This window comes from Solanum stenotomum, chromosome 12 (genome assembly GCF_019186545.1).
Source record: "Solanum stenotomum isolate F172 chromosome 12, ASM1918654v1, whole genome shotgun sequence".
Taxonomy (NCBI): domain Eukaryota; kingdom Viridiplantae; phylum Streptophyta; class Magnoliopsida; order Solanales; family Solanaceae; genus Solanum; species Solanum stenotomum.
In genome coordinates, this window is record NC_064293.1 from 23,584,022 (window position 1) to 23,605,922 (window position 21,901).

Sequence of the window (21,901 nt, forward strand, 5' to 3'; positions counted from 1 at the left end):
TTTAGCCTTCATAGCTGCAAATCATAAAAAAAAATCATTAGAATAGGACATAATTAAGCATTGAAGACACTAGTTGTTGAACTAAAAAGGCCTCAAATGAGTGTAGATCTACCATTCATCACGTGCATCACCTAGTGCTTACAATGTATCAAAATCTACAACTCACCACATGACAAAAAGCAACATCGTTTCATATAAATAGCCTACAGAACTCCACAAGAAATGTCTCTACAGGTGTGCCATGACCGATCAACGAGAAGTCATTGATGTGGATTTGTAGGTTTTTGATGGCATCACCATGCACCCATAGTGCACCTCGACATGCAAGTTGGCGCCCATGTCGGCCTACTGCAGTCGCTTCAGTGTGCCGCCAACACCTCTACCCCCCTTATATATGCTAAAAAAATTCAAGTGGCAGAAGTTAACATTATTTTTCAAGAGAATAACAATGAACATGTACACCTCAAATTTACACGTGCTAAGGAAAAAAACATATTTTGGCTTGTACAAATGACTTTTCAATATAAAAAATAACATATTACAAAAATACGACCAAACATACTTTTACTTGCACAAATGACTTTTAAATATAAAAATCATAGTTTTAAAAAAATAATAATTTTTATATACCCAAAATTTTCCATGAAATAATCTACTAAATAAGGAAATTCAGAAAAGTATAAAAACACCACCAAACATGCTTTCACTTGCACAAATGACTTTCAAATATATAAAAAATAGTTTTTACTCAACTTTTTTTGTAAAATAATCAAATAAATAGGAAAAAATATTTATAAAATCTAAAAATATGCCCAAACATGCTTTCGCTAACGCATATGACTGTCAAATATTAAAAACAAAACTTAACTTTTATATACCCAAATTCTTCCACAAAATACTCTAATAAATAGTAACAAATAAAAAATAGATATAAAAACACGACCAAACGCACTTCCATTTCCACAAATGACTTTCAAATATAAAAAATAACAGTTCTCAAGAAAAAATTTAATTTTTATCTACCCAAATATTTTCGTAAAATAATCAAATAAATAGGAAACAAATCAATAAAAAAACACGGCCAAACACACTTTCACTTGCCTAAATGACTTTCAAATATAAAAAAATAGTTTTCAAAAAAAAAATTTAACTTATATATACCCAAAAGTATAAAAACACCATGAAATACAGGGGCCTGTAAATGCATAGAGGGACCTGTCGATGTCAACAGGGCGATACACACAAAGGCCTACCACTATGCATGGGTCTGGGCCTACCGTTGTGCATGGGCATCGGCCTAGCGTTATGCATAGGCCTCGGCCTTTCATTGTGCACGAGCCTCAATGTAATGTTGTGCGCAGGCCTCGACCAATGTTGCTTGGCCCATGTGTGAAAGGATCTGCAAATATCATGCAGGGAACTACCATTACGCATGGGACTCAGCCGATGTCGCTTGAATAAAATGCACAAAAGTTTGTCGATGTCACTAAGGCGATGCACGTAGGGACTTGCTCATGTGTGTGGGCCTCAGGCGATGTCACATTTCTGATGTGTACATGGGTTTGCTGATATCACACAGGGGGTTGCCATTGTGCGTGAGTCTTGGTCGATGTTTCTTGGTTGACGTTCATAATGGTTAGCTGATGTCCCATAAGCGAGACACGTAAGGTCTTGACCATGTGCACGGACCTCGGTCGATGTCACTTGGCTGATGTACTCAGTGGCGTGCCATTGTGCGCTAGCCTCGGCCAAAGTCGCTTGGGCAATGGCATTGTGGTCAGCCCAATGGCATCATTGTCGGCCTCAGCCAATGTGCATAGAGGCGTGGCAATATTCAGGGTTGATGTCGCTTTGCCGGTGTGTGCAGAGGCCTGCCACTATGTGATGTCCTCAACCGATGTCGCTTGGCTAATGTGCGTAGAGGCCTCTCATTGTCCGATGGCCTCAACCGATGTCTCTTGGTTGTTGTGCACAAATGTGTGCCATTGCGTGATGGATTCAACCAATGTCGATTTACTGATAATCGCAAACGCCTGGTATTGTGCACAAGCCTCGGCCAATGTTCATTTGCCGATGTTCAAACAACATGTCAACATAATGATTATTAATGCATTGAAAGACATGTCAAAATACTTACCTAGACTTAGTAGGGTAGGTAAGTTCTTGAATTTATGTTGTTAGATCTTATAAGGATCTTATAAAAATTCTTGAATTGCTAGATCATGCAGAATACTTACCTAAACTTAGTAGGGTAGAAGAGAGAGTTTGGGAGTTGTGAGGGTGGACGAATGAGTAGAAAGTGAGAGAAAAAAACCCAAAATAATGTTTTCAGACATTATACATCTACATGGCTCACTTACGTGGACAATTATCCCTCTACATAACCCATGTAGACATGGGAATGCTCATGACCATGTTCTCAAAGCGGCAACGCATGATACGTGTTGGTGACATGATCCACGCAAGTCTTCCTAGCTACGTAGTTGCTCTGCTACTTTATAAGAAATTTATCATCACATTTTACTCAAAAGTTGTATTGGTGAAAGGTTGAATACATTGGAAAATAAACTCAAAGGTCTTTAATTTGATAGGTATAGATCATGTAATCTTCATATTCTATGAGATATGTTTGGTTAAAGTTGACTGTTGTATGAATTTTTACGAAATCTTAATAGGTTGAGAATCTTTTAACTTAACTTAATGATAAAGTTCCTTTATAACCTTAATTCACATACAATACATTTTTCACACCTAAAATTTGACGACCTTTACTCCTAGACACAAACAAATTCACCATCTTCCATCTAATTTCATATGTGGAGTGATTCAAACCGTAGTCTGTAAGTTTGAGGTGTTACAGGGATAAAGGGGTACCTCATAAGTGAGGTAACGAACACCTCTTTGGGCACCATGTGACATGTATGGTAATGGATCTACAAATGATTTATGTGATTATCTGGCATTTTCTAAGGATTTCTATGATATTAAGCATATGATTGATTGTGGCTAGTTGAACTTGCATAGATTGGTCGATTAATGATACAAAACTCTAAATATATGTTGCACATTAAGGAATAATGAGGTTGTTTAATTGTAAACCATGTAATGTGCATGCTTTCATGCATACTCATACCGCTCATACTGATGCATGATACTTATCAGCCAAGTGAGACACATAACTTGATTTATTGAAATTCATACTTTATATTGGAGTTTCAAAACCATGCATGTCTAGGGAATATCATTTCAGGGGAGTGGATGCCAAGAGAAAATGTTTCCGACGAGCCCAACAAAAAATGTTTTTGGGCAAGCATATGGACCTTTCAAGGCCTTATGGGTCACAACTCCCTGACAAAGTAGTGTGGTTATATTGATTGCATTACATAGACATTGCATTGTATTGACTCACATCATATTCATTATTACTTGATTGATCATACTGTTTACATGCCTTTGTGTTAGTGACTCTTCATTCTTGATCCGTGTAATTGAGTTATTTGACTTTGTATTTGGTACTCATTAATTTATGTTTGAACACTGAACAACTAACATTTGTGTTTTCAATGACTAAACCTCGTCACTACTTCAAGGAGAGACGATATATGATAATTATTGGGTAGACATTGTATATGCACTCATACTACACTCGATGCTCCCTTTTTGGGTGTAGGTTTGGATCCATGCACTAGAGGGGCTCGCGGCTTGCTTGAGATTGTGCTTGTCTTTAAGAGATATTGTGGTAAAATGCTAGGTTGATCTACCGCACCAGTCTCCTGCTCTGTATGTTTACTTCTCATCTTTTATTTCGAATAGTGTACTAAGTATGTCAAACTTGTATATTTTTAAAGACTTGCACAACGACTTCCAGGTTTTGGGGGGTTGGGTCATATTCTGCATTTCTATGATCATTAAACAATAATGAGTTTCTTATGTCTTTCCACTTAAATGATAAAACTTAAAATTGGTTATAATTTGCCTATCGGGCTTAGGTGTAGACACCCTCACGATATGTGGTTTTTGGGTCGTGACTGAGGTGAGGCCAAAAATACACATTTTTAATCATTATTTGCCTCACATTTATTGTTTATATTTGTCCTTATTTAGCATGGATTTTATGAATTGTGCTTAATAGTGTATAGGGGTGTTCATGGGTTGGTTTGGGTCGGTTATTGGTCAAAACCAAAACCGAACCAACTTAATCGGTTTTAAAATTATCAAAACCAAACCAAACCAAATATAATATACATTTATCGGTTTGGTTATTTTCGATTTTGGTTTAGTTTGGTTCGGTTATTCGGTTATTAACCATACATAAAAATAAAAGAAACAATTTATTCAAAACGTGAAAAAAGTGACAACAATCCATTCAAACGAAAAAATAGTTAAAATGACTAGCATTACAGAACTTTGGATCATTGAATTTACTGAATAAAACTTCACATTTCAATATTTTGGCATAAAAGGAAGAGACAATGATATTTTCAGTCCAACAATGAATTTCCATAGACACTCATATACATGAAACCAATAAGAAAAATGTTCTCACCTTGGACATTTTTTCTTTCATAAGTAAATATAAATAAATTTTGATGAAACATATATAAAATCTTTAAAATTGTTTATGAATATAATATATTATGTATATATAATAATAAAATTTATGTATATAACTTGTTGGTTCGGTTCGGTTCGGTTCGGTTATTTCTTCGATTTTTTTCGAACAAAATCATAACCAAACCAATGATTATCGGTTCTTAACAATCTAAAACCAAACCAAATCAAAACCCAAATTAAATCGATTTGGTTTGATTTTTCGGTTTGGATCGGTTTTTATCCAAATCATGAACACCCCTAATAGTGTATTTTATTTGTAGGAGTAAATTGGTGTAAAGTTGAAAAAATTTGAAACTAAAACGAATTAAAGATGGAAGGTTGAAGAAAGAAATCAAGCAGACAGCTTAATAGAAAAAAGTTAATATAATATTAATATAATTTATATTCAAATAAGGAAAGAAGAATTGTCTCTGCTGCCACGTGGCAAGGATGAAGGCAACAAGAGCGTGAGGCGGTTAGACAGCGTAGTTCCACGCGGAAAACAAATTCCTTTTGATTTGGATTCCTAATTTGATTTGGACTCAGTTATTATATTTAAGATTTTGTCATATCTATAAATATACCATAGAAATAATTATTTAGGGGGCATCAATCATAGACCATCAAAGTATAAAATTGTCCATACTTTTTAGGGTTCTTTTCTTCTCTTTTCTTAGACATTAGTAGCTAAAGACTCTTGTTCGGGAGCTGTAGCTATGGGTAATTGTTGAACATCGATTGTTTTGAATTAATGTTGGTTATCGTTTAAATTACTTTTGTATTTTTATTTTAGTATTTCATGCTTGATTACCATAGAGATAAATATATTGTCTACTCTTAAACTCTAGAGACGCTAAGGTAGATAGACCAAAGGATACAAAAAACTTGATCCTCCATTAAATTGAGTTGATTTGTGTTTAGAAGTGACGCCCGGAAGAACATCTAACTTGGTTACAAAACAGGATGAAATATGAATGTTCGTCAATTAGGACTGCTTATCTCCACTCAACAATGTAGTTAGATAGCTAATTGGAGTAGGCGATTAGAGGTCAAAAGACCATGATCATAAAATCAACCCTGTAAATTCGTAATTTGATAATCGTAGTTAATTCATGCATGAGATGTGATACATGAAACCCCATACATGGTTGTAAGTAATTTTATTATTTAATTCTTGCATTCTTAGTATTTAAATAAAAGTCAAATTCTTTTGGCACTCTAAAATAAATAGTTAGACTAGTATAATTTAGTAAAATAGTTAAGGGAAAATGTTCAAAAATGTCCTTAACCTATTAGAAATAGTTCAAAAATGTCCTTCTTCCACCTATTGATTTAAAAATGCCCTTAACGTTTTCTCTAGGTTCAAAAATGCCCATTAATTAACAGAAATATGACTGGAGTTTAACTTAACAAGTGGCCATTTTATATTGGTCCACATAATTTTTTTTACCCAATTAAAAGATCTGACCCAACCCAATACCCAAACCCATTTCACTGATGATTGAAGCATTTTCTCTGTTCTTTCTTCCTCTGTTTTTTTCTTCATAAATGGTAGATGTTTAAGAGCTTTCAATCAAAAAATTAACAGCCAAACTGCAGCATTTTAACTCGGCAAAACCGATAAAATGCAAATCTTAAGGCTCAAACTAAAAACTTTCAACCCAACAAACAAACAAGTAAAATGAATGCTTGAAATTCAAAAAACAACAGCTAATTAAAATGCAAAATTTAAATCCAAAAAATCACAGCTATAACCCAATAAATAGCAGCTAAAATGCATAATAGTACAGGCAAAAAATGCATCATCATATAAGGATGAAATGCTTTTCATTTAAACATCAGTTTAAAGCCTTACATAGTAGAAATCTTCTGCATTTCAAAACCAAACTAACTTTAGAATTGTACTAAAAAATAATATACATTTGATAGAAGAACAAGCAGAACTAACTGCCCTTTGCACTTCATACATGATTCGACGACTTAGATTCAACAATGAATTGTGGTCCAACCTTAACTCGGAAATGACGAATCCCCACTCATCGGCCCCGTGGGAGAGTACGAGTGAGGATGTGCTTACAAGAGACAAACTCATATCTTTATGTATAGTACCTGAACTAAATTTTGAAATTCTACAATTGAAGGGCATTAATTACTATTTCCTGTAAAAAGAGATTTTTGAAGACTCACAAGATTCCTTTGGAAGATCAATGTTGGGTTTGGGTATTTGATTCGGTTCTTTTAATTGGGTAAATAATGATGTGGACCAATATAAAATTGTCATTTATTTAGTTAAATTTCATGTCATATTTCTGTTAAATAATGGGCATTTTTGAACCTAAAGAAAACGTGAAGGGTATTTTTAAACTAATAGATGGAAGGAGGGCATTTTTGAACCATTTCCAATAGGTTATGGGCATTTTTGAACCTTTTCCCAATAGTTAATTGACAAGTCCTTTGGGTTCGATAATCCAAATTTTTTAAGAGCCATAATATTACTTGTGCGACCACGTACACTTGTGTGTGCAATTGGGAGCAACAGTGACACACAAGCTTAGGTTATCATTATAGTTCCACTTTTAGTGAGCCTCACTAAGATCATCGTTGGTGCTATACATGTTCATTCTATCACGAATTTGGTATTATAAAAATAAAGAGGTCCCATGTCATATTGTCGTTGGTATAGACATGTAGATGAGGTTCATGATATTTACATTAACTATGTGGCATTGGTTGTCAATCACATGCTCATTCGAAATGATAAATCTAGATTGGTCGGTTTGGCCATCTACTTTGTTAGGAAGACAAGGAAACTTTAATAACACGGCAATAAGGCAACAAATCAGTTTCCACCCTGTCCTTTGAATTACACACAAATACAATCACTAGTGTTTGAAAATTTCACCAATATAGCAGCCATGGGGGAATTTCATTCTTGCAATTCCACTTCCAACCCTATTCCACCAGGCCAATTCAACCAGCAGCATTACCCTATGCCCCCAGTATACTATTTTCTTCAACATCAACTCCATAAATACATACTCAACTTCAAACTTTGTTTATTTTCAAAAGTTTATAGCAAGTAAATAAACACTAGACCATTTTTGGGCGATTCACTGCCCTATGTTGGCAAATGAATTTCACATCTACCTTCCTGGGACAACCTTTGAATGGTTTGCTTTGCCAGCCAAAACTGGACCAATAATATTGAGAGAGGTTGTTCCATAATCGATTCTAAAAGATGAGCCATAATCCACAATCCCCAATGTCTCATTATTCTAGTATAATAGTTAACAAAATACATATTCAATGCAACAACATACTAAATTCTTAGGAGCTCATGAGCCTCAAGCAACTGGCGACAAAAGCAACCAAGGTTTAAAAAAAAAATCACCCTACAAAGTTATAGAGAGGGAAAGAACACACAATAAGAAAAACAATAATCAATTACACCAACTTATCTAAATAACCTATTGATTTCGAGGGAAATACTAACCACTATAAGGCAAGTTTAGTTGCTAAAAGTTGAACTCAAAAAAGGTGTTGATTATAACGAAATATTTTCTGTTGCAAAAAATGCTTTCAGAATTGTAAATGATATGTATCATTCAAACCTTTCGTGAACAGCGCAGTGCAGCCATCTGAAAGTTAAATATACACTCAAAGAGAAGGATTGCTTCACTAGAATAACAAGTGCAGCACTTATGCAGAAAACCTGCATGGAATAACAGCACTTGTGCAGAAAACCTGAATGGAATAACAGCACTTGTGCAGAAAACCTGCATGGAATAATCTATTTTCAAGTGCTGTCAAGGCTAATAATGTACATACAGAACCCATAATTGAGAACCAAGTGGATTCTGCTTTGGTTGGGCAAAGGAGGCTTGTTCAGTCATCAAAGGTGCTAAGACATGACGTCGAGAGACTAGATCGATAAGTTGGATGTACAGAAATAATACCAAAATACACACTATTCCTACCGAACATCTCAAACTAAAGAATTACAAACCATGCATAATACTATTCATCAAAATCGGAGTCTTCTTCATATTCTTGAAACTCTCCACCTTCCTGCACATAGTATCCATCACATGGCAAGAAACACTGCTCAATTTCTGTGATAGCAACAGTTGAGGAATTAACGATGCTAGAAAGGGGAAGCTTACCTTTTTCTTATTAAAGTACGTCATGGCTCTATCAAACTCTCTTCGTTTCTCTGTTGCTATATCATAGTAATGCACTTTTTCCTAACAACCAGTAAAGTTCAATATAAGTGGTTTCTTCTCGGATCTTCATAATTCTATTTGCAGAGGAAACAAGTGCTTTAACAGATACAAACATTGAATAAGAATATATAATATGGTCCAATGATGCAAGTGTCCCTTCATCAGGCAAGAAGTTAAAGACTTATTCAAGAGCAGTTCTTCAAGTCAGATATACTTGATCACCTGTTTTTTGTTTTTTTTCCTTTTTTTTCTTTTCTTTTTTTTGTAATGAGATTTAAAAAGAAAAAAAAAAGCCTAATCTCAAGGAAGGTGATCATCTGCTGAAGCCAAGTAGCAATACAGGATCTCATTAATCCAGTCCTTGCTTAAAGCCAACAGCATTTCAATTCTTCAGCAGCTGATCGAAAATAAGCTAACCTAAGATACCGAATTTACTTGCTGGACTCAGAATTTCAAAAACCTTTTCTAATAGATTTGGACCAAGTAGTGCTTAACGTGAATCTGAATGCTTAGAAGACCACTTCTGGCAAAAAAGATAGGACTAGCCCCCACGAGTTAGGGAAATAAAATGGTGGCAAGGATTACAATACATTCTCTCTGATAGTGCAAATCAACAAGCTACAACTAGAAGGGTACTTTCCCTAGGGCATGACACCTAAGTGAGCTTCTCCTTAGTGATTTTGTGCCTCTCAAAACTTATCACCAATGTGAATCAGCAGGACCTTTCTACTACTGATTAAACAATTTAAAGATTATATGACCTGATAAAAGTCAAAGATGAATGCAGAAAAGCTTGGAAGTTGGTAGTGGCAAGTCACTACACTTTCAGGAAATTTTTTTTTCTTTTTGTTGAAAAATAATTCCTCTGGAAGAGGGAAAAAAATTAAAGGATCGCATGGGTAAAATGTCCTTCAATAGAAAAATAAACAAAAGTAAACAGCACCCAGAACAGATATCTTTTTCTATCAGTGGCCTTCAATTGTGTGGCAGCTCTACTAGCACCACTTCAAAAGTACCATTAATCTCAGACGAAAAAGAAGCAAGGACTCGCAAATTTACAGACACAAACTTCTTTAGTTTACCCACGTTTATTCACAATTTATGTGCTGGTAAATATGGAAAACTATAGATCCTAGTGGTCCATTACTCTTGGACCTAATAGAAGCAAGGGCTCGGGTATACAAAGCAATATAATTCTTGACACACATGTTTGGTTGCAGTTCAGATGTGTCACAGCTAGGGACACTTTCTTATTTCACATAGTTAGCCAGAAGAGGAATTACTAAATTAATTATCAATGGCTAGAATTAGATTTACTTTAATGAGATCCGAGGCTGAGGATCGCGCCACATCAGCAAAGTAACAGCTCAGCAGACTGGTTGTTATATTCTTAACAATCCTGCAGAGAACATTCATTCAGCACATATCGGGTATCTTTCTCTCCCAAATTTCTTCTAGACTCTTCTCTTCTCCTTCCTGATTCTTACCTCTATTCTTCTTCTTCCATTTCTGCAGATCTATCAAGCTAGAAGGCTACTGTTCGACCTTTCCAATTCCTGTTATTCTGTTATTAGTCTAGTTTGTAATTCATTTCAGTTCCAATATAAATCAGAAAATTGTCCCAAAGACACTGCTCTATTGTTATATTCCTGTTATTTCTGTATCTTAAGATTGTCTTAAGGTTCAAGACCATTACAAGATGCCAGTTAATATGGATAATTACCCATCATAAGAAAAGGTGGTATTAAGGGATGATGTGATAGGTTCAATTATAAAAAGTGGGTGATCAGTGACAACTTTTACCTTGGACAAATCACGCGTAAGTTGCTTCAAATATTGATTTCCCCCCTAAATTCTTTTAGATATTTAAGTCTAGACATCCAAAATAAGAGAACATATATTGGGAATAATAATTAATGGTACACCACAGCCTAGTTCTGTTTCCTTGTCTTTTTCCCAACCACATTGAGAGTAAATCTGTGGTATTTCTCCAATGTAATAACTCATAAATGAGGAATAACTTCCATTTGAACAATTCATTGTAGAGTTACCAAGAACTTAAACTTCCTGTACCGAGAACATGGCATCATGGACCTAGTGATATCAAAAGTTAAAAGTGCAAAAAAAGCTCTAAGGTTTGTTAGGGTTTTAAGCGCAAAGCGCAAATAAAGCACGAGCTTTCATGAAAAAGGCACAAATAGAGAATAAATACAAATATATATGTTAAGTCTAACAACAACATATGCAGTGAAATCCCACAAGTGGGGTCTAGGGAGGGTAGAGTGTATGCAAACCATACCCCTACCTCGTGGAGGTAAGGAGACTGTTTCCGGAGAACCCTCAACTCGAGTATAACATATCAAAACAATAAAAAAGAGGAAATGACAGTGGAGAAACAAACCAATAATAAAGATATATGTTTAGTGCAATACTGATAATTATAAGAATGAACAAAAAAAAAAATAATAATAATAATAATAATAAAGTGAAATATTAATTATGTAATGTCGACTCTTCAGAAGAGGCTCCCTAGCAAGGAAAAGTATGAATTCGAGCCTTGATGACGACATTGAAGTGCACACTAAGTGAGGCGAAGCGCTCAACATATTTTGAGCCTCGCTTTAGGGATTAAGCATGCCTTTGACAACACTTGGACCAAACACTGAAAAGCTACATTTATCCTGCAGCTTATCAATCGAAAGAAGGACCAGAACTGTCCCTCATCTTTGGCTCTAGGAACAAAACAAACCTCATCCTTCTACATGGAGTATTAATCGTCCTCCTTCATTGCCAAGTTCTTTAATGGAAACCTTCATGTGCTTGCCACTCACTGAATTACATTTCAGTCCAAATGACTAGTAGCTTTGTCTCTCTATTCGTTGATTATGAAGTAAGCAGCAAAGCTCCCTAAATGGAGCCGAAACATAAAAATCAAAATACCAAATCAAACACAGTTAGTTTCAAAAACATATCTTGATTACCGTCTTAGCTGATTGTAGTAGGTATTGTTTTGAATCTATAAGGGGATTCACTGACAGAATAGATCCTTTAGGAAGAGTTGAGTACCGTCTTAGCTGATTGTAGTAGGTATTGTTTTGTATCTATAAGGGGATTCACTGACAGAATAGATCGTTTAGGAAGAGTTGAGAGGATAGAGATTGGATTGATGGGAACAATTCCTTAGGTGTTGCAAGGGTAGTTGCAAATCCAGAAGTTTGGGCTCGAGTTTAGTGGAGAAGTTTGGAAAAATCCAACAGAGGTGAGTCGTGGTTTTCTTCTCCATTAAGCAAGAAGTTTTTCACACTAAATACTTATGTTGATTATCATTATTCCATCATTTACATTCTTGGATAGTTGCTCAAAGGACTTGGTCTTTGAGTGCTTTGGTCGTAGCCAAACTAACAACAGTGCTACTTAACTATATATATCTATTTGATTAAGTGGTAACTTAGGCTGTTCAGTAGCTAATTTATGAATCTTCTTTGGAATAGGGTTTGGTTTATGCGAGAGAAATTTGAGTTTTCAAGGGTGTGAGAAATATATGGGAAAAATACTATTGAATTGTTGTTCTAATTATTACATAGAGAACCCTATTTAAATAGGACACTATATAATACAATTCCTTACCAAATAGGAGACTATAAACTATTCCTATTTTGTGTAGGATTGTGTTTACCTATTCTATTCTAACACTCCCTCTCAAGCTGGTGCATACAAATTATATGTACCTAGCTTGTTACAAATGTAATTAATACGAGGACCAGTAAGGGACTTGGTGAAGATAGCTGCAAGTTGATCATTTGACTTCACAAATTTGGTAATAGTATCTCCTGAGAGTATCTTTTCTCTTACAAAGTGACAATCAATCTCAATGTGCTTAGTCCTCTCATGAAACACTGGATTTGATGCGATATGAAGGGCCGCTTGATTATCACACACAAGTTCCATATGACCGGTTTCTCAAAACTTCAATTCTCCAAGCAAATGTTTGATCCAAACTAGCTCACAAGTTGCTACAGCCATTACTCGATATTCTACTTTTGCACTGGATCTAGCAACCACACTTTGTTTCTTACTCTTCCATGACACCAAATTACCTCCAACTAAAACACAATATCCGGATGTAGAACGTCTATCAAAGGGTGATCCTGCCCAATCAGCGTCTGTATATCCCATTTGTATATCTGATGATGTGATCATGGCCTTGATCCTCGAAGAGTAGTCCTTTACCAATTTTATATATCGCAAAATACGAACAACTGCATCCCAATGTCTATCACAAGGAAAAGTCATAAACTGACTTACAACACTCACATGAAAAGAGATGTCCGGTCTAGTCACAGTGAGGTAATTCAACTTTCCAACCTACCGTCTATACCTTTCAGGATTACTGAGTTGCTCACCCTGTCCTGGAAGGAGTTTAACATTCGGATCCATAGGAGTGTCAATGGGTTTACATCCCATCATTCCTGTCTCTTCAAGAATGTCTAAAGCATACTTGTGTTGAGAAATAACAATACCTGATCTAGACTGAGCAACCTCAATACCAAGAAAATATTTCAGTCTGTCGTGGTCTTTAGTTTGGAAATGCTGAAAGAGATAATGCTTCAAATTAGCGATACCAACTTGATCATTGCCGATGATAACGATATCATCAATGTAAACAACCAAATAAATACACAGATTTGGTGCGGAATGTCGATAATACACAGAGTGCCTGACGCAATCGACATACAAGGCTTCTAGACTCCCCCGAGCAACAAAACCAGGTGGTTGCTCCATATAGACTTCTTCCTCAAGATCACTATGTAGAGGCATTCTTAATGTCCAACTGATGAAGAGGCCAATGACGAACGACAGCCATAGATAGAAAAAGATGGACTGATGTTATTTTGGCCACAGGAGCGAAAGTGTCACTATAAACTAGCCCAAATATCTGAGTATACCTTTTAGCAACAAGGCGAGCCTTAAGCCAATCGACTTGACCATCTGGACCAATTTTGACCGCATAAACCCAAGACAACCAACAGTAGACTTACCTGTAGGAAGGGAGACAAGCTCCTAAGTACCACTCGAATGGAAAGCAGACATCTCATCAATCATAGCCTGCTTCCATCCAGAATGAGAAAGTGTTTCTCCTGTAGTCTTAGGGATGGAAATAGAGGACAAAGATGATACAAAGGCATAATGTGGTGAAGATAAACGATGATAACTCAAGAAAGTATAATGTGGATTAGTGTTTCGGGTTGATCGTATACCTTTTTGAAGTGCAATCAATTGGCTGGCAGGAGGCAAGGCCGCAGTGGGAGCAGGGTCCGGCGCATGACATGAATCATTTGAGACTTGCTAGACGTGGACGTCAATGATAAGTTAGGAGTGATGGCACTACAACTGGAGATGGAGAAGATACCATAGGTCCCTCAAAAGTCGGTACAGGCAAGACCTGAGGTATGGGTAAGACCTCTGAGATATTAGGATGATCAAAAGATGTGTAGTAAGGTTGAGATTCAAAGAATGTTACATCGGCAAACATAAGATATTAGCGGAGATCATGTGAATAGCAACGATACCCTTTTTGAACTCGAGAATAACCAAGAAAGACACATTTAAGAGCACGAGGGGCTAATTTATCTTTTCCTGGGGCTAAGTTATGAACAAAGCATGTGCTCCCAAATACACGAGGAGGGATAGAATAGAGATGTGACTGAGGATATAGTATGGAATGTGGAACCTTATTCTGAATAGAAGATGATGGCATTCTATTAATTAAATAACAAGATGAAAGGACTGCATCACCCTAAAAACGCAGTGGAACATGGGATTTTATGAGAGTGCGAGCAATCTCAATGAGATGCCTATTCTTTCTTTCCGCTACACCATTTTGCTGAGCAGTGTATGGACAAGATGTTTGGTGAATAATTCCTTGGTGAGACATAAACTCCTGAAACTGGGATGATAAGTATTCTAAGGCATTATCACTACGAAAAGTACGAATAGAAACACCAAACTTATTTTTTATTTCAGCAAAGAAACTTTTGAATATAGAAAACAACTCAGAACGATCTTTCATTAAGAAAACCCAAGTACATCTCGAATAATCATCAATGAAACAAACAAAATAACGAAATCCTAAGGTGGAACTGACTCTACTAGGACCCCAAACATCATCATGAACTAATGTAGCATGAGTGTGTGGCACGAGTTGACACGACTCACAATCTAATTTGGACGACCTCCTCCTCGTCGATTCTCCATAGATTGATATGCTCATTTTTCTATGGTTTGAGATGCGAAAGCAGATGAGTCAATGGTCGGTGATGAAACTACTTTGTGGCTAGGAGGCGCGGCAATACGAAGTAGACGAGAGAATAATTCATCAATTGTAGGAATTGTAGGACTAGCTAAAATCTGATCACGCACTGAATCATGGTCAGTGGAGAGTCCAGCAAGTGTAAGAACTAGAAACAACGTATGTCTGTGTTCTTGTTGTTTGTCCACATTTGTAGTGATTGGCATCAATGTGTCAAATTCCTCCATGACTGCTTGTACCTGACCCAAGTAAGTAAACATATCGAATTCTTGTTTCTTTAAGCTAGTCATTCTAGATATCACATCATAGAATCAAGATATATCATTAGTACATAAAGCACGAGCCTTTTCCCAAACTGAATAACATGTTTGGGATGAGCGAAACAAGGGCATCAACTTGCAATCGATAGATCGCCATAGGAGACTACATAATTGAGCATCAACCTTCTCCCATTGTGCTTTGACTTTATTATCTGTCTCACTAGCCTTTGCCTTTTCATCTACCACACAAGTATTGTTGGTTAAGTGATCTTGAACACCTTGCCCCTAGCACCATAACTCAACCGAGGAAGCCCAAGCTAAATAGTTTGAGCTTCCCATTAATGGTTCTGAAGTGATCATAGCACTTGAACTACCTATATTCGTGGAGCCAAAAATATCAATCCCTAAAGACATTATGAATTTAGAGAGGAAAAAAAACAAATAAGGTCGGAATCTGGAAAAAAAAGGGTGCAGTCGTTGAAAATTAGGTCTGACTTACAGAAACTGGTCGGAATAAGAAAATAAATATACCGTTTGCCTCGGAATGGAGAGGCGACCTCAATTATAAAAAAATTGGTCGGAAAAACTAGCCAAAAAAGGTCGCATGCGCCGGCACGTGACGCGTGTGGTGACGCGAACCTAGAACTCCCAGCGGCGCGTGAGGGCACATGACAAGGCTAAACTCAGAGGAGCTCACTGGGGTTTGCTCGCTTAAGTGTTCCACGCCTCGTGGTGGTGTGGGTTTTCGCACTACACTTGTAAAACAAGACAACAATGCAAACCAGCCGTTGACAGTCACCGGATTCTGACTTCTTCTTTTTTCTAAATTACTTTTGGGTAAGTTTCTCACCAATGCTTTGATACCATGTGAGAAATATATGGGAAAAATATTATTGAATTGTTGTTGTAATTATTACATAGAGAACCCTATTTATAGACACTATATAATACAATTCCTTACCAAATAGGAGACTATAAACTATTCCTATTTTGTGTAGGATTGTGTTTACCCATTCTATTCTAACAAAGGGGATAAAGAAAAGGACATCTTAGTATCATACGTACTGTAATTACTTGAACAATACCATTAAAGCATTGGAGAAAGTTTTAGTAGCTTCATTAAGGAATTGCAAAAATTTGAAAATCCTATTTACTGTAATTACTTTTAAGGGCTCTATCAAAGCATTGCAGAACCTCATTAGTAGCTATTTGGGAAAATTACAACTTTAGAGAAACCTTTTACTAGCTCCATTATTCAATAACAATCTTGCAAAAACTTTTTAGCAGCTCCATTCAACTTCCATCTTATAGTTATAACAACACAAGCATAAAATTAGTAACCGAATGAACTGTGGCAAGACAATTTGATCCTCTTTCTACCCCTTTATGTTTCTCAGTCTCAACTTCCTCTTGCACCATCTATCTTTTCTTCTTTCTCTTTCAGCTTCTCAATGGTCTCCACATGCTTTTTCTCCTATGTTCTTAAAAATAAACACCTTATGGTTGGGGGATTTTGCTAAAGGGCTTCGAAAGGATTGGATGGAGAAACAGAGCAGGAAAACATTTTTTTATCATTTTCACTGATAAAAAATGTCACGCGTAATTTGCAGGAGTACAACCTTCACGTTAAATCAGGAGACAGACATTTGGGATGGACTGGAAGTGCACCAATTTGGCAAAGGAGGACTATTAGTGTCCACAGAAAAGAAGGATTATTTTGAATCTAAAGACAAATAAAAGGGAGAATTTCGGTCCATTAGTCTGAATACATCCAACATAACTAATGGTCCCTCTTGCTTAACATAGATTGTCACTTGAAACCTCTGATCGGAAGAAAATTTTAGTTCCTATAGGTTAAGAACTAGAACAAATTGGAATCTCAAACTCTATTTGTGAGATGGCTTGGGTGTTACAAAAACGGTGAAAGAGACAATGACCAAATGGAGATGGCAGAGATTTAGCAAGGAGAACACAGAAATTTGGAAGACCATATCATTGTGTGTTTTTGACAATTTGGAATGAGAATAGTAGGAATTTATTCCACATGTATTAATCTAGATTGTAAGTTAAAGACCATTTTTATTCCCTTCTTTATTAAGTTAAAGAATGAGTACCTTCATCCCTAGATTGTAAGAGCTTGATTGATAAATATTATTTAGCCACTCACTCACTTCGTAAATCTTTTGACATCATCTTGGGGTATTATTAGTGAAGTGAACTTGACTTATCATCTAAACAAGAGAGCTTGACCTAATTGGATTAATCTGGTCAGAAAAACATAATCTGAGGCTGCTGCGGACTTGATGCTGAAACAAGTTAATTGCTCCGATCTTCTCCCGCTCCAACATATTACTCACAAGATAAGAGCAACCCACAAAATGAGCAACTAAGCTCCAAGTTTAGGTAAATAAAGAGATGCACTTTTTCCTATTAACACTAATAACTAGTCTAGACTTGGAAAAAAGAACCTCAATTATATATATGTGAGAAATATAGAAAAAGAATATTATTGAATTGTTGTGTCTACATTATTACACAAAGACTCAATTTATAGACACTACAATACAATCCTTTACCAAGTAGGATACTATTTACTATTCCTATTCCTATGACAATTCTTATTCCTATTCTTATTTCTATTTGAAGAATTAGACAGAGTAACTGTACCGATATAACATACCTTTGACATACACATCAACACAACATAAGGGATAATCATGCAATTAAAAAGAGCAAACCAAGGAACAAAGAATAAAACGACTAGCTCAGAAGCACAACCTCATATGTCATTATTTTCCACTTCTCTCCACAAGCTTTCCCAATCTGCAGCATGATAGAAACGTAAAACATCATAGAAAAAATGCGAGAAAAATGCCATAAATAATCCAAATTAGTTAAAACAAGGAAATATACTAGGCCGAATCCTTTTTTTAAAAATTATTTTTATACTAGACTGAATGTAGATTCAAGAGACACATACATCTCGCATTGACCTGACGCCTGGATTTTCCTCCTGGAATTCCTTACGGAAGTCCTCCCTGGAAATAGATGGGAATATATAGTTAGCAGAATACATTAAAGTGGGCATTTTTTTGAGCTTCAATGAATCTAATTATATGCAACAAAAGTCTAGTTGGGAACACACACAAACACTAGATACGAAACAAAAGAATCTTGTGAATATCTCAATGAAGACACAATTACGTAAATAAAAAGTGGTTCAAGCTCTAGATTAGCACAATCTTAATCAGAGCATAACCGGCTCAACATAAAACTTGCTATCGGATTACCTTCATTAGAAAAAGCTCCCTTCAAATAGTCTTTTTGGCTGAAGTCAAGTGTTTACCTAAATTATTAAAGGACTACTTTAAATCTCCCTTGAATTTCTTTTTTTTTTTTTTAAGTACCCAATGTTGGAATTGAAGAAAAAGAATTTGATAGCCTATGAAGGAAGAAAATAACAGCGGCGGAAGAAGCTGGGAAGGATGCACCAGAAGCTCATAGAAAAAGATTTTTAAAAGTTTAAAAAGCTTTTACATTGTAAATATTTCTTAAATTTTATCATTTTTAGCTTGTGTATTATTTGTTGTGGAATAAATGAAAAAATCCCTACTGAAATATTAAAGATTCTTCTTAAGAATGAGAATTTGAACTCATTTATAATTTACTTTGTCATTATTTTAGTTATAGCATAAGTCTATTGTTTTCCTCAAGTCTTATCGGTTCCTTTTATTGCAAACTCACCAAGTTAATTATTTTTACTATTTGAACAATATTCTTATCACTATTGTTTTGTAACTTTAAATTTCAAATGGGGAAGATTTAGATGTTCTATTTTCCCGTGGCATTTACAAGTCTTCGTTTCTGCATTACAATGGTTAAAATTGTTAAAGGAGAAGAATATCTCCTCTTTTATCACACTTCCATCAAACGGATGATTATCATAACATATTAACATAAGGCACTCTATTCTCGAGTTGAACATTGAGTGCGGCAAAAGTCATCTACACATCTAGCATATAGTTGTTATAACTTTAAGGTTATCTATTTTGGATTTGCTCGTGAACAATTCTGAATTCACAACAAAGAAGTTTTTAAAGGACACATTCAACGAACTTTTTTAGTCTGACTTATTTTGTTGAAGGAAGCAAACTAATAAATGTGATTTTGTCACAATCATATAATTATATTTATGTAATTCTAATTTATGGATTTATTAAAAAAAAAAAAAAACTCTAAATCTTATTGCACATAACACAACATCTTACGACAATTTGGGATGTGGACGATAATTTTCGGCTCTGTTTGCCTTCTTATAAAAGATTAGGGATAAAATGATTTTAAGTTTTATAATTGAACAAATAATTAGAAAAAAATTAAATATGATCAAATAAATTTGATAATATTTTTTATGATTTTCTCTCTCACTTTCAACGTGTCGCACGGATAAAATACTAGCATGTTTGAGGTGCTAATAACTTCATTCAACTTTATCCTAATACTATTAAAATTAATATATTAGTTATTTATATTAAATTAGTTTAAAATCTACAACATATTTTTGAAAAATGCTAAATAAATAAATAAAATTCATAAAATAAAAGAAGATACTTATAGTAAATCAAAGGAATAGAAGATAATCCTTTCTTTTCATCTCTCTGATTTTTCTTTGCACTGAAAATAGTTTATTTTTATGTGGAATATATTAATTTAATTCTGGTGCTTCTTTATTGGTCATTGAAATTCATTTTTATTTTTTTTTGCATTCTAATTTATGAACATAGATCCTTACAGCACATGGCTTAGGGTACGATCATTAGCATCAAGTGTGAAGCACCGGAGTCCACAAACCAAGGGTATTAAAGACTGTGAAATACAAGCAAAAGAACTATCACCAATAGAAGTATCAGGTTGAGCAATACTAAAGGAACTCATTGTATTCTCCTTCAGATAAATAAAACTGTTGATTACCTATAGTGTCGGTCTGAGCACATGAGCATAAGCCTATACATTAACTACATCGAGGTCAAGATCTTCCAAAATGACCTCCTCATCATCCATCGATTTTTCATATATTGGATGTTTGAATTTCTGATCATCTCATTAAGGATTTTGAGGTAGTCATAAGATCTGAATTTCCAACTCATATTAGAAACATCAAATCCAAGAGATAGGTTGGATTGAAGAGATATCTAAGCAAATAAGTTGGGAGACTGAAAAGTTGTTGGACAACTCCCAAAGAGCAGAAAGCTGCTTTAAGAGACTAGACAAATCAGAAAAATTATTGGAAGAAGGCCAATAGAGTCGCCAGAAGTTGACAAAAACTGGATGATCTAGCTTATGAGTAGGCTGATGGCAATGTTGTTTTCCGCAAACACTTAATGTAAAAAGAAGATAACCACAAACAACAGCTGGTACAGACGCCAGAACTGTGACTATATTTCCGATTGTTCCTCACCAAACTATGATATCATGGGGGAAATAAAGAGTCCAAAAATATTATTAAGATGCATAAACTAATTATTACACTAAACCCTATTTTTTACTCTAACAAGATAAAACAACTTGCGATATCTTATTAAGATTTGTAAATACAAATACAAATTTGACAACCTCGTTTGTATTTATTTTTCATATAACAGACATGAGTTTTTCCCTTGACCTACTCATAAGCTAATGATTTCCTTTTCTGGAGGATGACAGACCTAACCTGACCAAGAATCCACCAAACCACCGTACAAACACAAAATTAGAAAGAGAGTGAGTGGAGTCAGGTGTATCAAAAGTTTGAAGTCAATTGATGCTACTATGACAATAACTGTATTTTAGGGTTCAAGCAAAGAGTAAACCACTTGAAATAGAAAAGAAAAGGTACATACAAGAAATAGAAGAAGGCAGTGGGGGGCTTCTTAGGCTTCTTGTTCGAAATGGCGCTTAGTTTGTTGGCTGATGTGGGTTTGCTCTGCTTCACTCCACGTGCCTTTACTTTCTCCGCTGATTTTACCCTGAGACTGCAATTTGTCAACAAAACAAATGGGGAGCACAAATGACCTAAAATCCAATCTATTTTCTCCATTTTTGTTCTTACCTTTTGGTTGAAGTTGAAGCAGAGTTTCCACACTTTGATGAACCTTTCTTTGCCATTTTCTTTTTTTACCTAAGCTAGGGCCAAACCTCTCTCTCACTCTTCCGGAAACACTTTTCTATTACTACCGCCACTACCTATATTCTTTCTTTAACGATACAAGCAGTTTTGACGCACATGCGTTGCACGTAAATATTAAATCATGTATTACACTATTTTAAAAATAACGTAAATATTATTTAAAAAAATTAGTCACTCTTAAAATCTCTTAGTTACACCTCTCAAATGTACTTTCTCCTCCCTTCTCTATAGTGCATTACTTTGTTATTATTGTATTGTTGGTGTTCTTACTTTTAATATAATATAATGTAAATAAATATTGTTATAAAATATAGAAGATATACTAAATTTGATGCTTTCAGTTGGATTA

The 21,901-nt window shown here is 35.3% G+C and overlaps 1 protein-coding gene across 2 annotated transcripts; it reads right to left on the bottom strand.

Moving 5' to 3' along the window:
* Window positions 1-8,245: 8,245 nt before the first annotated feature.
* LOC125846277 (high mobility group B protein 14) lies at window positions 8,246-21,545 on the bottom strand. Of its 2 annotated transcripts, none has more exons than XM_049525657.1 (7): window positions 21,475-21,545; window positions 21,266-21,391; window positions 18,367-18,424; window positions 18,165-18,209; window positions 8,757-8,837; window positions 8,370-8,661; window positions 8,246-8,305 (listed from the first exon to the last, which is right to left on the bottom strand). In XM_049525657.1, the coding sequence occupies exons 1-6, from the start codon at window positions 21,528-21,530 to the stop codon at window positions 8,611-8,613; spliced, it is 417 nt and encodes a 138-aa protein (XP_049381614.1). In that variant the 5' UTR covers window positions 21,531-21,545; the 3' UTR covers window positions 8,246-8,305; window positions 8,370-8,610. The 2 variants fall into 2 exon arrangements, with proteins under 2 accessions (XP_049381614.1, XP_049381615.1); XM_049525658.1 differs by having other exon boundaries at window positions 8,246-8,337.
* Window positions 21,546-21,901: the final 356 nt, after the last annotated feature.